Source organism: Microtus oregoni, unplaced genomic scaffold (genome assembly GCF_018167655.1).
Source record: "Microtus oregoni isolate MIOR12 unplaced genomic scaffold, Mior012 000098F_ref0000018, whole genome shotgun sequence".
NCBI lineage: Eukaryota > Metazoa > Chordata > Mammalia > Rodentia > Cricetidae > Microtus > Microtus oregoni.
The window spans coordinates 1,076,450-1,093,790 of record NW_024544711.1 but is presented as its reverse complement, the minus strand read 5'-3'; the positions used below and the strand labels follow the sequence as shown (position 1 = coordinate 1,093,790).

Sequence of the window (17,341 nt, the reverse complement as noted above, 5' to 3'; positions counted from 1 at the left end):
TGTAGACCAGGCTGGCCTCGAATTCAGAGATCTGCCTGCCTCTGCCTCCCAAATGTTGGAATTAAAGGTGTGCACCACCATGCCTGACTATGTTTGCTCAGTATTTTCTAACTTCTGTTTGTTTGGTTTTTGGCTCAGGGTGAGGAATTTATGGTAATCCTCCTTCCTCAGTCGCCTAAATGAGGGAATTATAGGTGTAAACCATCATACCTGGTTTTAATACTTTTATATCTAAAAATGGCAAGTGGAATAAGAAATTAATCATTGTTGCCAGACAGTGGCACTTACCTTTAATCCCAGCACTTGGGAAGCAGAGGCAGGCAGATCTCAGTGAATTTGAGGCCAGCCTGGACTACAAAGGGGACTGTTACATAGGAAAACCTTGTCTCGAATACCAAAAAATGGCTGACCTTGAGCTCTCTATAAATGAAGAATGACTTTGAACTTCTAGAATTCTGCCTTCATCCTCCTAGGTCCTGGGGTTACAGGTGTGTACCAACATACCAGCTTTTATGTGACGCTTTACATAAAACCAGGGGCTTCATGCATGTTAGGCAGGTACTCTACCCAATGAGCTATATGTTCAAATCTCTTCTCCCCCTATCCCTTTAATTATATCTCACTATATAACCCATTGTCCTTAAATTCATGATCCACCTGCTTTCCAAGTGCTGATATCACAGGTATATACTATCAGACCATCCTGGGCAAATCGGGAAGACACACTATCTGAAAGTGCAAGACAAAAAAAAAAAAAAAAAGAAAAAAGGGCGGGGGCTGGAGAGATGGCTCAGAGGTTAAGAGCATTGCCTGCCCTTCCAAATATCCTGAGTTCAATTCCCAGCAACCACATGGTGGCTCACAGCCATCTGTAATGGGGCCCACTTCTGGTCTGCTGGCATACACACAGACAGAATATTGTATACATAATAAATAAATATTTAACTATATATATCTATATAGGCAAGCCAGGCATGGTGGTGCATGCCTTTAATCCCAGAACCCAGGGACAGACACAGCTGGATCTCATGAGTGTGAGGCCAGTCTGATATATACAGTAAGTTCCAAGACATTCAGGGCTACATAGAGAAACCCTGTCTTCAACATCAGCCAAAAAAAAAAATTAAAACTTATATTAAGAGATAATAGTAAAAAAAAAAAAAAAAGAGATAATAGTATACCAACAGATTGAATGTACCATTTGGTTTACATTATTTATTTTGGGTTAGTCACAGAATAAACCAGTGGGCAGTGGTGGAGCATGTTTTTATCCAAGACTTGGGAGGCAGAGGCAGATGAATCTCTGTGAGTTTGAGGCCAGCCTGGTCTACAGAATGAGTTCCAGGACAGTCAGAGCTACACAGTAAAACCCTGTCCTGAAAAATCAATCAATCAATCAGTCAGTCAATCAATCAATCAATCAAAATAAACTTTTCTTCAGAACATAGAGAAAAAGAACTGTTAATTTTTGCTTTGGTAACTTCAGAAGAAAAGTTTGTTAAAGACAAAGCGTGTAGATATTTGCAATTTCTGAAGAGTTTATACTATGTGGTAAATATTTATAGGCCTAAGAGAAAAGGTCAAATTGCTCCTATCTAATAAAAGTGATTCATTTATTGGGCTACATGATATAGCTCAGTGGTAAGGCACTTGCCTAGTATATAAGATTTGATACCTGACACCATAAATAAAAAGAAAATAGTACAACAGGGGAAAAAATATCAAAATGCTTGCCTAACGTGTATGGGTCTGGGTTTGATAACCAGCATGGTATAAACAGGGCTGGGTGGCACACACCTGTAATCCCAGCCCTGGAAGGTAGAAGTGGGAGGATAAATTCTAAGTCTGCCAAGAAGCCAGTCTGGAGTATATGAACTTGTCTCCAACTCATTCCCCCCCAAAATAAATAAGCACAAATAAATAAAAGCTACTTACTAGTGCTGGCCACTGCGCAACTGAGACACGAGTGCCCTGTAGAAGGACTGGGTCCTTCCGGGGTGCCCAAACAAGCGATCCTTCTAGCAGAAGTACTATTACTTCTTCAGCATGAACTTTAACCCAGGAGTGTTGCTTCCAGTTACAGCCGTCAAATTCTACAAAGATCTGCAAAGAGATATCAAAAACAATTGGAATGTCACATTTGAGGAAAAAACAATTTTCCTAGTTTTAAACCAAAGACTAAGAAAATTTCCATAAACTTACTTCTAAGGTCATTTTTATTGATATTTTCTGTTACTTAAAAGATTAAAAACAGGTCTGGAGGGGGCTGGAGAGATGGCTCAGTGGTTGAGAGCATTGCCTGCTCTTCCAAAGGTCCTGAGTTCAATTCCCAGCAACCACATGGTGGCTCATAACCATCTGTAATGAGGTCTGGTGCCCTCTTCTGGCCTTCAGGCATACACGCAGGAAGAATATTGTATACATAATAAATAAATAATAAAAAAGAAAAAGAAAAAAAAATAGGTCTGGAGAGATGGCTCAGTGTTAAGCGCTTAGCCTGCTCTTCCAAAGGTCCTGAGTTCAATTCCCAGCAACCACATGGTGGCTCACAACCATCTGTAATGAGGTCTGGTGCCCTCTTCTGGCCTGCAAGGATACATGCAGGCAGAATACCATATACATAATAAATTAATTAAATCTTAAAAAACAAGATTAAGGGCTGGAGAGATGGCTCAGAGGGTAAGAGCATTGCCTGCTCTTCCAAAGGTCCTGAGTTCAATTCCCAGCAACCATATGGTGGCTCACAACCATCTGTAATGAAGTCTGGTGCCCTCTTCTGGCCTGCAGACATACACACAGACAGAATATTGTATACATAATAAATAAATAAATATTTAAAAAAAAAACAAGATTAAAAAAAACAAATTTATTTAGGGTGTAGCACATGCATATGGAAGTTAGAGGAAAACTTACAAGGGTCTGTTCTCTCCTTCCACTACATGGGTTCTGGGAACAGAACTCAAACTCAGGCTTGGGGGTTAAGTGTCTTTACCTGCTAACCCATCTCACTTTAATTTTTATTACCTTTATTTACTTATTTTGTGTGTATGTGCAATTGCCAGAGTATATACATGGAGGACAACTTGGAACCACTTCTTTCCACAGTGTGGTCACAGGGATTTTAACTCAGGCCAACAGGTTTGGCAGCAAGAGTGTTTTATCAGCTGGCCCAACTCACTGGTCCAAGGTTTCATTTTTTTCTTCCGAGACAAGGTCTCATGTATCCCATCCTGCCCTCAACTGGGATTACATGCTTGTGCCATCACATCTGGTTTTATGCAGTACTAGGAATCCAGCTCAGCTCTGCATGGCAGGCAAGAAAAGGATGATAAATTAACAAAAACTGGAAGTTGGGAAGACGTTCAGTGGTTAAGAACACATACTTTTTTGCAGAGCCCAGATCCATTTTGTTTTCTAATTGGAAGGTTTCTTTTTTAATTTTTTTTTTTTTTTTTTTTTTTGGATTTTTGAGACAGGGTTTCTCCGTAGTTTTTTGGTTCCTGTCCTGGAACTAGCTCTTGTAGACCAGGCTGGCCTCGAACTCCCAGAGATCAGCCTGCCTCTGCCTCCCGAGTGCTGGGATTAAAGGTGTGCGCCACCACCACCCGGCTTGTTTTTGTTTTTAAGATCTATTTTTACTTTTAAAAACATAAGTGGCCTGGTGGTGATGGCGGCACACACCTTTAATCCCAGCACTCAGGAGGCAGAGACAGGTGGATCTCTGAGTTTGATGCCAGGCTCCAAAGCTACAAACAAACCTTGTCTCGAAAAACCAAAACAAGCAAGCAAACAAACAAACAAAATAAAAAAGTGTGATTCAGACATGGTGTCCCACAACTTTGACCCCAGGAAGAGTCAAGCTGATTTTTGAGTTTGAGGCCAACCAGGGCTGTTGCACAGAGAAACTGTGTCTGGAAAACAAAATGAAAATACAACAAAGGGTTAGGGATGTGTGTGTGTTATGTGTGTGTATGCAGAGGTCTAAGAAGCCAGAAATGTCAGATTCCCCTGGAGCTGGAGTCAGTTGTGAGCTAGCCAACATGGGTGCTGAGAATTGAACTTAGATTCTCTGCAAGAGCAGTAAGTGTTCTTAACCACTGAACCATCTCTTTATCTCTTTTGTTTGTTGTTTGTTTTAGTTTTTTTCCTTTTTAAAAAAAGATTTCTGGGATGGAGACATGGTTCAACAGTTAAGACCATTGGCTGCTCTTCCAGAGGACTGGGTTCAATTCCTAGCACCCACATGGCAGCTCAGAAATATCTGTAACTCCAGTTCCAGAGGAATCTGATGTCCTCATACAGACATACATGCAAGTGCGCTTGTGCACACATGGGTGCGTGTGCTTAACTTTGATAACATGCCCCATGAGTGCAGATGCCTATGTAGTCCAGAAAAGACATCAGATACCCTGGAGCTGGAGTTACAGGTGGCTGTGAGCTGCGTGAGGTGGATGCTAGGAATTGAACTTAGGGCCTCTACGAGAGCAACCAATACACGCTCTTAACCATGGAGCCATCTCTGAGACAGGGTTTCTCTGTGTAGCTCTAGCTGTCCCAGAACTTGCACTGTAGACCAGCCTGGTCTTTAATTTAGGAGCCATGTGCAACCATGAGCCTGTACATCCACTGCAGTCCACTGAGAATGATGCTTCTCTGATTAAGCCTGAGAGGAGCATCTATACATGGGCATAAAACGTGATTTTTATCAGATGCTTTTTCTTCAATGAATGTATCACTTATTATATAGGTAATTAATTTTAAAGGGAAAAATTAACTTTGGATTAGGCTTAAAAGATAAACTATGGAGTAGAGAAACTAAGACCATTCACAAAGAAATAAAATTTAAAAACAAAAAAAAAACCCAGTAAGAGTACATGAATGTGAACTCTATTTGAGATATTAGAGATGAGAATAACAGGATATGGTGATGACTGTCGGGGAGTAAAGGAAATAAAGGTTCATTAATAAGATTCTTGATTTTTAATTTCCCTATTTCAAAATGTGAATTATGTGCAATTTTACAAAACTGTAGGATAAAGTGATGAAGCATGATGATGTGCTGCTGTTTTCAGGTAAATAACCATTTCCTCTTTATAGTTTATTTTCCAAGCAATATCTTTCCAATATCTTTTCCACCTAAGACTGAGTATATTGAATGGTAGTAGGAATAACAGTGATAGTCTGAATAAAAATTCAAATATGTACAGCATTTTGAGGAGCTATAAGATCAATGTTACGTAGGGACTTGTACCCCAACTGCCCCATGCTTCTACTTTAGTCTCTTTGAGCCTGACTTCCTTTGTCTATAAATAGAAACAAAAAGGGCCTCAGATGGTTGCCTGGAGCATTCATTCCCTAAGCAAGCTTGGAATACTTATTGGTCATAGTATAAACTGATAGAACCTTTAAAAGAGAAGTGTTGATGGACTGTGGTAGTGCGCACCTTTAATCCCAGCACTCTGGAGGCAGAGGCAGGCAGATCTCTGTGAGTTTGAGTTCAGCCTGGTCTACAGAGTGAGTTACAGGCAGCCAGTTACACAGAGAAACCCTGTCTCGAAAAACTAGAGAAAGAGAGAGAGAGAGAGAGAGAGAGAGAGAGAGAGAGAGGGAGGGAGAGAGGGAGAGGGAGAGGGAGAGGGAGAGGGAGAGGGAGAGGGAGAGAGGGAGAGAGAGAGAGAGGTGTCAGGTGTGGTGGTATATGCCTGTAAGCCCTCTAGGTCTACCATTCCCAGGGGAGTAAAGCAGCATTGGGAGTTCCAGGACAGCTTAGACTGAGATCATGCCTCAAACAAGACAAGAAAATGTAAAGATGTGCCTAAAACTCTTAACATGTAAATATCTGGCAAAACCACTCCTGTAATGACTTTAATTACCCCAGACACAGAGAAGTCTTTACAGAAAGTATTAAGATAACCATGGTGGTGCACACCTGGAAGCTGAGGAGGCTGAGGCAGGAGAACAGAAAGTTCCCAGAGACTCTAGCTCCCCGCCCCACAAAAAGAACCTTGGTGCTAGGATTATAGATGTATGCCACTACTTTTGCAGGATTGGGGGTGGGGTCCAGCCTTCATGCATGCTAGACAAGTGAGCTTCATCCCTAGCCCCAGATAGCTTAGCTGGAGTTGAGGTCAATATATTTATATTGAATCCACCATGCAGCAAAACCTAGACTAAATCTGAAATGACTCTTTTGCCTCAGTCATGATGAGGAACATGACATGCCACCACATCCAGTTTATCATCCCCCCCCTTTTGAGACAAAGTCTCCATTGTGCAGACTTAACTGGCCTCAAAATTCATAGAAATAAACCTGCCTTTGCCTAGCTTTACTATCTTTTTGAAATAACATCATGTCACCTAGGCTAGTCAAAACAAAACAAAACATTTGCAAAACAAAGGTGGCAAACTTTTAATCCTAGCATTTGGGAGGCAGTCAGACAGATCTGAGTTCAAGGCCAGCCTGGTCTACAAAGTGAGTTCTAGGACAGCCAGGGCTACACAGAGAAACCTTATTCTGAAAACCAAACCAACCAAACAAACAAACAAACAACAATTAAAAAAAAGCTGGGCATGGCAGTGCATATCTTTAACCGCCGTACTTGAGAGGCAGAGGCAGGAAGATATCTGTGTCTTCTGGGCCAACTTGGTCTACATAGAACTTCAGCCTGTCAAGGCTACAAACTGAGCTTTCCTCTCAAAAAAAGAAGAAAAATTTTCAGCCCATATTGGTACATACCTATAAGCCCAACAATCAGGAAGCTAAGGTGGGTAGATCATTCGGGGTTCACCTGGGCTGTCTTGAGAAAGAAATGGGAATAATGCAATGGAAGACAGAAAGCACTAGCGAATTAGAGAACCACAAACTGAGGGTTGCTTGCTATAAATATCTCTGGGCTACATCTAATTTTCCTTGTCTAATTCTTCACATGGCAAAAATCCTCCTTACCTTGAGCAGGTGAGAGGATTTTCATCTCTACAGGTATATGCACCACTGTAAATTAATAATCTTGCATATGGATTTTCAAATCAGTCTCCAGAGAATTTGGTTAGTGAGTCAGTCCCCTAGAGCCCCATTACCTACAAAGTCACTAAAACTATGGAGCTTATACCCTCTTGTAAAACTAAGAGGCCACACCACTTGAGTCACTACTAAACAATCAGGCAGGTTTCACTCATCTGGAGAACAAGAATAAAAGACACTTTGGCAGTGGACATGATGGGTTTGGAGGGCTTAAAAACCACCAACCTATGGAAGGCAGTGGAAAACTGAGGAGTAACAGGTGTTAAGTGTCCCTCAGGCCTTCCGGCAAGAAAACCTACAGGCACACACCCACCACAGCTGTTGTTAAAAACACCGAGAGAATGTTTCTTATCTTCTACTCTGGGTCTGTTTGTGAAGGGAGACTAAATCAACCAGAACAAGCTAGTAGAACATACAAGTGCTTACAAGCTCTGGGCAGATGAGGAGCTGGTGATGCGAATCCCTGGTAAACGAAGGAGCAATTAAGAGGAGCCGTCTAGCTTGAAGTGGCAGCACACACACCTGCAGCACCAGGCCAGGCCAGTTCCAGACCAGCCAAGGACACTTAGCAATGCTCTGCTATAAATACAAAAGCAAAAACTAGCCAGGCCTGGGGCCCACGCACTGGGGAGCAAGGGGGAGGGAGAAGCAGGTCAGTTCCAGGCCAGCCAAAACTACATAGTGAGACCCTGTCTCAAAAAACAAACAAACCAAAACTACAACAAAACCCCAACCCCAAAGCAAACCAAACAAACGCAGAAGGAGAGCTCTGATGCTGTAGTGGAGGAAGGTGAAATAAGTCTGTGCAGTGTGATGTGAGGGGACAATGCGCTGCAAAGACAGGCCCTTCAAACTGGGCAGCAGAGCAACTGGGGGGCTAACTCAAGGGCTTCTCAAATTCCAGGCTACCCTGGGCTACAAAGCAATATCCTTACTAATTATTTATTTGTCTTAGCTGGCCTATACACTGTATAGTTCACATTGGCCTCAAATTCTTCCTTCTTAGGCCTCTGCTAAGATTAAAGCCATTCACAACCCAGGCAAAATAAATGTCTTTTAAAAATGAACAGAAGGGCTGGAGAGATGGCTCAGCGGTTAAGAGCATTGCCTGCTCTTCCAAAGGTCCTGAGTTCAATTCCCAGCAACCCCATGGTGGCTCACAACCATCTGTAATGAGATCTGGTGCCCTCTTCTGGCCTGCAGGCATATATGCAGACAGAATATTGTATACTTAATAAATAAATATTTTAAAAAAATAAATAAAAATGAACAGAAGCCAAGAGTGTTGGTGCTTTCTTTTAATCCCAGAACTCAGAGGCAGGTGAATCTCTGGAGTTTAGGCCAGCTTGTACACATCAAGTTCCGGGTGTACATACTGAGACTCTGTCTCAAAAAAAGGGGGGGGGGGCTGAAACCTGGTGATGGTGGCACATGCCTTTAATCCCATTACTCAGGAGGCAGAGGCAGGCGGATCTCTGCGAGTTTGAGGCCAGCATGGTCTACAGAGTAAGTGTGTTCCAGGATAGTCAGCTAGGAAGGACTGTGTCACAGAGAAACCCTGTCTCAAAAACCCAACCCCCACCCAAAAAAGTGGGTCTGGAGTCAAGACGATAGGTGTTCTTAGCATCCAATTAAACACTACATGTTCTTATCAAATGAGCAGAACCTCATTGCTATTTAAAGCTACTCTCCAAAATGCTAGGAATTATAGGCTTGCATCACCATGCCCAGTTTATCTACAACTCTCTAAGCAGGTGTGGCGGCTCAAAACATAGACTGTTTCAAAACAACACACCTCTCTAAACATGCATTGATCCACAAAATATATTTTATTTACTTTACATGCAGGCAACACACATTAACATAAAAAATAAGTCAACAAATCTTTAAAGTGACAAAATGGAGAGAAGGGGAACATGACTGGGGGTAGGGAAGTACAGGGTAGGTGCAGGGGTGTAGCTGCATGGTAGAATACTATTACTCAGGCAGGGGTTGACCTCCAGCATCAAATCACAGACTCCATCACAATCAGGGCTGACAAGACTAGAAGTAGGTAGAAAGTAAGAATAGTTTCTGCACAGGAAAAATGGTACTGGCATGGACCTGATTATAATGACATCATCTAGAAACAAAATGAGAAAGTAGGCATTTTAGGGTTCACCTTCCCTACTATGACACAAAGAGAAAAGGCCGGTGTAGAAATAGCAGGCAGCTTGGTGTGGTAGTCCATGCCTCTAATTCTAGTACTCCAGAGGAAGAGGCTAATGCAAGTGGGTCTCTGTGAATCTGAAGCCAGCCTTGCCTACACAGTAGTTCCAGACCAGCCAGTGATATATAGAGACCCTGCATGAAAAAAAAAATTGGGGTGTCAAGGGGGAGAGAATAGATACACTTTCATTCCTCATAGACTTCCAGATAAAAATCATATGGTACTAGCCAGAACAATGCTATAATTATTATCTCAAATCACAACAGCTGGGCGGTGGTGGCGCACGCCTTTAATCCCAGCACTCGGAGGCAGGGATTGAATCTCTGTGAGTTCGAGGCCAGCCTGGTCTACAAGAGCTAGTTCCAGGACAGGAACCTAAAAGCTACAGAGAAACCCTGTCTTGAAAAAAAAAAAATCACAACAAAGAGAATATTTTATTCTTATACTCCGAAACAGAAATAAAAGATTAAAATTAAAACATTAAGGCAGATACCCTTTAATCCTTCTTGAGAGTCTGGAATGCTGAGACAGCTGTGATAGCCCAAACAACCCAATGCAACACTTACAGCACCATTTAATTCTACCATACTGCAGTAACAACAAAAGCTTTCGTCATAAAATTGGTAGTGCCACAATTGAGAAAAGAAAGGACAGATCAGATCGCCTATTTTATTATATTCAATGAAAAAAATATCAGGTGAATGGGAGGTCCAAAGATTAAAGCAAGCCAAGAGTGGCGGAAGCGCCTTTAGTACCAGCTAGCTCTTGAGTTCACCAGCCTGGTCTACATAATGAGTTCCAAGCACACAGGGAGTCATACATAGTGGGAATATCTCAAAAAGAAAAAAGGACTAAAATAAAAATACAAAGAATATTTATAGCCTAGTGGTGGTGGCACACGCCTTTAATCCTAGCCCTAGGGAGGCAGAAGCAGGAGCATCTCTGAATTTAAGGTCAGCCTGATCTACAAAGTGAGTTCCAGGACAGTCAAGGCTACACAGAGAAATCCTGTCCCATAAAACAAAAACAAACAAAAGAGTAATGATTACAATATACTAGAGAGGTAATACAAGTTAATAACCAGCCCAGAAGTAGTGGCCTTTAATCCCAGCACTTGGGACCAGAGGCAGTTGGATCTCAATGAGTTTGAGGCCAGCTTGGTCTACAAAGCCAGTTCCAGGACAGTCAGAGCTGTAACAAAGACACCCTGTCTCAAAAAGTTAATAACTGCATAAAGAACTCAGAATAAAAACATAATTAACTAATTTCTCAAGTGATCAGATGCATAATTAGGATGGAAGAGGAGGAAATACATCCAGAAAGACCAGTAGTTATGAAAACGTTAGATACTTTTTCTCACTGTCAACACTAAAATACTGATGACATCACTTGACAATAAAGATGAAGGAAAACAAGAACTATAGCACTGTTTGTGGGAGTATGAAACATTTTAATGAGTGGAAAATAACCATGTATTACCTAATAAACTAAAAGTACACATATCTCAACAATCTCACTCTTGGATGCCTAAAATACAACAGTGAAACCTGGATCACAAAACACAATGTGCTAAGGACAGATTAATATAGTTAGTGTCCCTCCAAAAAACTTTTAAATAAAGTGGATGTCCACCAAGAGAAAAAAAACTAAGAACTAGATCATGGCACACTCATTCTATAAAATATGAAGGGGTTACAAACATGATGAAAATTTGGGAGTAGTACAGTACCCACCTAGCATGTATAAGGCCCCTGGAAGGGCTGAGGAGAGTTGGAAAGTGTTTACAACATAGATAGCTACTGATGTCTGCGGTATATATACATCAATTAAAATAAGAAAGCAGGGCTGGAGAGATGGCTTAGTGATTAGGACCACTGGTCTGGCTGCTGGTGCAGAGGACCCAGACTCTGCTCCCAGTACCCACAGTCACCTGTACAGTTCCAGAGGATTAAACACCCTCTTCGGATCTTCTCAAGCACCAGGCATGCACATACATACATGCAGGCAAAACACTCATACACCGAAAATAAGTTTATTTAAAAAGAGCCAGTAGCAGATATTGTGCAGTAAGATAGCATTTGTTCAAAAAAAAAAAAAGCAATTCTTTGTAGAGAAGAATTTTACAGGTATGTACCCACCACCATGCCCAGTTTCTGCAGTGTGGGAATTAAACTTAGGCCCTTATGCTTGCTGGGCAAACACTACTGACTGTGCTCCAACCCTATCCTTCTTTTCATTTTTTTGCATGTACAGTATTTTTTTATTTTTTTAAAGGAAAAACAATCATATTCTTCCTTGGTAAGCTGGAGCCACAGAGGTCAAGACTGCTGTGCTCTCACGTCTATAGCTTTGTTTGACATTCTGTAAACAGATGTACTTTTATAATTAAAAGGAAAATCCACGGCATTTTTGTCTGTTTATCTATACATATATATCTGTTTATCTATACATATATATCTCAAGGACTCTGGAACATACATGGACAAATAATGATTTTGGAACTCAAAGTGTACAACTACATTATGAAATAATATAAACGCAAAATCCACTAATCTTGCAACATATTTAAAAAAAAACACACAAAAGACCTATTTTGAACGAAAAGCCACTATTCCAAGAGAAAAAAGGGGAAAAATTGGGTTTGTATCTGGATAAAAAAATCAGCAGCTGCTTGTCAAAGGAAGTTTGATGGTGAACACAACCACTCTTAAAACACTCATCAACAAATTTCCCAATGAATGGAGTAGAGGTTTTCATGTTTTCCCCCACACATATCTTAAGGCAGGATATGGCATTGGTAATGAAAAAAAAAGGTTCATTAAATGTATCACCAGTATACTCAAGTATTTCTGGGTCAAAAGGTATTTAGAAAGAGGGTATTAATGGAGCCTAAAATTGAGAAATGTGTTTTCAATCAGTTCAGAAACTATTCATCCAACCCTTAATTACTCATCCTTAACAGGGGGCGCCCTGCTATGCATTACTCAAAACCAAGCACGCCTGAAAACCTCTTAAACATAACTGAAAGAAAATCTGCCCAATCACAGGCCAGTTGCTGGCAAACTCCACCCTTGAGTACAGGAAGAACACTTTTGATTGGAAGATAGTTGTGTTTACTACAATGAGTGGTGCAAATTGGAAAGGTCCACATGCCCAGAGTCCAAAGACATTCTCGTCAATGAAAAAGGAAAACAAACGGCAAATACACATTTATTTCTCACTAGTCACCGTCTTCAACAAAACCTCAAGGTAACTGCAATTCTAGAACAGTACGGCAAGAAGGTTAAAAAAAAAAACCTAAAAGGCCCAGAGTTTTGTTGTGACTGTTTTCTCATATATGTTCCCGGATAAAAGTGTAAGACAAGCACAAATCTATTCACCAAGTCCAAAGTTACCTTTGCTTCTATGTTTACATTGCGCCATAGACCTTCAACACAGTTGTAAGAACACCTTGCTTTTTTTCAAGAATCACTGCAAGTGTTTAGTTGGTTGGAAAACCCACTTACACTGGCCAAGTGGTAAAACTATTAAGTATTTAGCCCTAGTAGGTGTCCAGCACTCAGTGCACTCTGCAATCACGAAGATCAACAAACAACAGAGCGACTGGGTAGCCATTTCAGGTGCAGAGCTCACGAGCTCAATTCATTTGACGGAGAGAAACAAACAACGATTCAAAGAACTGGGAAGTAAAATCCCAATGAAATGGCAATGCCTCAGGTCAGAGTATGCGCATATGGGTAGATCTCAAAAATGCTTTGCTTGGGGGGAGGGAGGGGATTAGTGAATGAGAAAGAAACCATCATGATCGATCGAACCCTACCCATCTTTTGTAGAAAGGGCAGAGGAATTTAGGATCAAATCCCCATCTTATTGTCGTGGTATCTTTTTACAAATTCACTCCGCTGGAGCTTCATCAATACCCTAACAAACCTCCTTTATACATCCCAGAGAATGATCAAAGCAAGTAAACAGAACCAGGAGCGGTAAAGCTTGAACCAGAAACTAGCCAAAAAAAAAAAAAAAAAATCCAAAGGTTGCTTACCAACTAGAAAGCCCAACACTTGATCCCTAGGATGCAAAACCAGCAGCAGACAGATACATTAATCCTAAATCTCACAAAATATGTTCCTGTTTGGTGAATGAAATGTCTGCGGTATCAAGCCCATCGAGAATATTCACTTTCTGTTTACTGATCAATAGATTATTCCAAATACCCTTCCCGCCCATTTCTCATAGCTTTAGCTCACCAGAGAGGCTAGCTAGGGCCGCTATCAGAATGAGGAACTGAAGAGGCTTGACGAAACTCAAAGGTAGTATTTTGCCGCCACATTAGCAAAAATAAAAGCTCACGGTCTCGAACGCTACTTAACTATGTACGGAACAACTTTCACGGTAAAATATACCGAGGCAAGCAGCCAAACCCTAATACAAAGTTTCAAAGCAAAACCTCTCAAGGTTAGGGGAGTAACCGAGTTAGAAGCAGAACCACCACTCGATAGCCTCATTCGGCTACCAGCACAGACCTCAAACTTATCAAAAGGCTCAAACAGCAGCTCCTGACACCCAGAAGCGCCAAAAGAAGGGCGTTCGAAATCAGACCACAGAACTGGCCTTTCTGGGGACCGCCAGGCCGAGCCCTGCTCAAACAAGGAGGAAGTAAGTGCCAGATTTAAAAAAAAAAAAAAAAAAGCCCCAAGCAGCTCCAACTGCAGCCTCTGAGCCTCCTGCAGCTACCCACATTCTGGCCGCGCTCAGGGCTGCGGGAGGAAGGGAACCCGGTGCGAGTCCCCCGAGACGGCCTGGGGACTCCAGGTCGGCGTCTTCTAGATGAATTTTGCGGGGCCCAGGGACCCAGGGTTCGAGAGCCTGCTCTGAGGGCGTGGGGGGGGGGGGGGTGCGCAGAGCAGGGTCGCCCAGGAGGCGGGGCCTGCCGGCTAGAAGCAGCAGCACCAGCTTCCTCGCACCCCGGCCGCCCCCCAGGAGAAACTGGGGCGCGCACCGCGACGCGGAAGCCACGCCGGCCAGAGCCCGAGTGCCCAGGCGCCGAGGTGCCGGCGGGGGGCGCTCAGGAGAGCCGGGGGCGCGGAACTGGGTCACCCCCGCCTCGCCACCCCCCTCACAAAGGCCCCCGGGGAGGCCGCCCACAGGCCCCACAGCCCCGGCCTCGCGTGCCCGCCTCGGCCGCCACTCACCGCTAGGTCCTGGGGCACCGCCCCGCTCATGGCCCGCACCGTGCCGGCTCGCCAGGCCCGAGTGCGCAGCGCAGGCCCAGGATCTCCGCTCACTGCCGCCGCCGCCGTGGGGGCCGAGGCCGAAGCTGAGGCCGCAGGGTCCGAGAACAGAAGCAACAGCCGCTTGCCCACCGGGGAGGCCGCCGCGTCCGCCATCGCCAGGGCCGGCCGGACCCGCGCTCCCGCCCGCCGCCTCCCACCACCTCCGCCGCCAAGCGCCCGATCCACCCGCAAGGCCTCCCTCCGCACCACCCGCGGCCGCCGCTCCCCCCCACCCCCCCACCAGCCACCACCAACCACCGGCGCCGCGCAGCGCCCCCCGTGGCCGGGAGCGGAGGCACAGCCAGGGCCGCGCACAGCGCCCCCAGCGCTCTGGAGCCGGGCAGCAGCTGTCAGCCCCTCGCAGCGCTCCGCCCCAACCTCCCCAGGGCCTGCAGTGCCCCCTGCGGTCGGGAGGGGAATTGCAAGTTTGGCTGGGGGGCGGAGAGGTGGGCGGGTCCTTTATCCCCTTCCCCCACCAGTAGCACCATCACTAGTTCCAGTCTTACTCCAGTCCAGGTGGTCACGTGTGGAGGAGTTTACGCCCTCTCTCCTCAGACAACACCAAAGACTTTTCAAGAGGGTGGGGAGATGAGGGAAGGTACCTAGAACATGGCTATTTTGAGTTAACCCCAATAACCAACCCATTGATCTCCTATCCTAAAACGAGTTACTTCCTATTACCTGTTAGGAAATACCGGCTCCATTGATCCATATGGGACCCTACCATCCTTCTCATTGGCCCACAGGAGTTCAGTACTTGATAGATTCCTTTCCCATTGGTCAATGTGTAACATCCATTGGGTGTGATTATGTCCTCCATTGGCTAAAGATGAATGTACCTTCTTAGTGTTCTGTCTTGAACCCACAGAGGTTCTTTCCTTTTCTAATGGGCCAATATGTTTCTTTGAAGGTTTATTTTAGCCTGGTACAGCAGTAGCACATGCTCTTAACTTCAGCACTCTGGAAGCAGAGGCAGGCAGATCTCTGAGAGTTGGAGGTCTATCTAGGGAGATTTAGCCCAGCCAGAGTGATGTAGTGAGAACCTGCCTTAAAACAAACAGACACTTTGTGGTGGTGCACGCCTCTAATCCCAGCCCTCAGGAGGCAATGGTAGGCGAATCTGTGTGAGTTCGAGGTTAGCCTGGTTTACAAGAGCTAGTTCCAGGACAACTAGAGAAACAGTCTCAAAAAACCAAAACCAAACCCTTTTATTTGTATGTTAAGTGTCTTAAGTATTTTGCCTCTGTGTGTGTATGTGTGTGTGTATGTGTGTGTTTGTGTGTATGTGCACCACTGTGGAGACCACAAGAGGGTGCTAGATCCATGGAACTGGATTACAAAACAGTTGTCATGTGGGTGTGGGGAATTGAACCCAGGTGTAAAGACCAGGGAACAGCAAGTACACTTAACTACCAAGACATCTCTCTAGCCCCAGTCTGTCAACTTGTAGAGAAATGGGAGAGACCACCTAATGTGGTGGCATTTCATTTTGCCATGGACATCATAGGGTTGCAAGCAAAGAAAGTTCCATGGCATCTATTTGAACTATTTCAGGTATGAGCTATCCCTCAATCTTAGTTAGAAAAGGATGTGGTACACAGAGAGGATGTTGAGATTTTGGCTAGACTAATCCACAATATGAAATGGAGAGCCTCCAACATTTGTTGGTGATGTTAGACTACCTTGTTTCTAACTCTCTCTTGAATACGCAGACTAAGTCTGTACAAACCAGAAAGAGTCTAGTCCTAAACCATGACTGTTGCTATAAAAGAGGCTAGTTCTTTCATTCATCTGCCCAAAGTAGATGTGGCTACCTAGTTATCTCCTTTTCCATAACCCTGTCTGTATCTTTGACCTATTTTTTTAAAGCAAATATTGGGATGGGAGATACCAACTACCAACCTCATAAAGTACAAAATATCTAGGGAACTCTTTCTAGTGCCACGCTGTGGAGCACAAAGGGAACAAAAGTTTCTTCCCAACTTTTTTGTGTGCTTTTTAAGGGTCTCACTATGTGTCCCAGGCTGACCTGGAGGTCACTATGTAGAACAGTCTGCTTCTCTGGTTACAGGTACGTTCCAACCCCTATTCCTTGTAACTTTTCTCTCCTGTAACAAAGTGGAGAGACCTGGACTGAGTCCTTAGAGCACATGGCCCATAAATTATTCATAGAAGGAAAACGGGTGAATCCATATAGGACCTATCTGCCTTGCATCTTTTCTACCAAAATTAACTACTGAAGGGTTTTCCTTCCATATGAGCCTTTAATCCCTGCCCCAGTGTCTACAGCTGACTTTGCACAGCACTGTGACAACTATATTTAAGCTCAGGGATGGGATGGGCAAAGGAGAAATTCATCTAACAAATAAAACAGGCACCTTTTCATGTGCCAAGAAATTCCCAAGTATTGAGGCCACAACACTGAATAAAACAATCCCCTGCCCTTATAAAATTTACACCTCTTTCCTATAGAGACTTCAGCAATGAAAGTGATGAGCACATTTGGCCTCAGAGAACTTACAGAACTTACAGCTCTCCATAGAGCTGAGGGAGAGCTGAGCAGGAGACTATTCACCTAGCATGTACTCAACCCTTGTGGTTTTATCCTCCGCACAGCAGATGCACACACACAAACACACACAAATTATAAACCAACTACAAGACTAAAAAACAAAAATAAGGATTATTGTCATTTTAGTTGTTCAAACTTTGCCCTGGCTCAAGCAAGTGCAACAGGATACTTGTGAAGAGAGAAAAAGCAGGAATAGAAATTTCCCTAACCATGTGTCTGCCATAGTCTATCTCCAAAGCCCCTCCTCCTTTATTTCCAGGGCAGGT

The 17,341-nt window shown here is 43.7% G+C and overlaps 1 protein-coding gene across 2 annotated transcripts in view; it reads right to left on the bottom strand.

The window, feature by feature from the left end:
- The window catches only part of LOC121442980 (lysine-specific demethylase 3B), a 62,520-nt gene extending 47,831 nt beyond the window's left edge, over positions 1-14,689 (bottom strand). The window contains exons 1-2 of one of the 2 annotated variants that reach the window (XM_041644634.1): positions 14,423-14,689; positions 1,936-2,103 (exon numbers count right to left, since the gene is read on the bottom strand). In XM_041644634.1, the coding sequence (XP_041500568.1) occupies positions 1,936-2,103; positions 14,423-14,617 (363 nt within the window). In that variant the 5' untranslated portion in view covers positions 14,618-14,689. The remainder of the gene's footprint in view (positions 1-1,935; positions 2,104-14,422) is intronic. The other variant, XM_041644635.1, reaches the window with a different exon arrangement.
- Between the last annotated feature and the right edge of the window lie 2,652 nt (positions 14,690-17,341).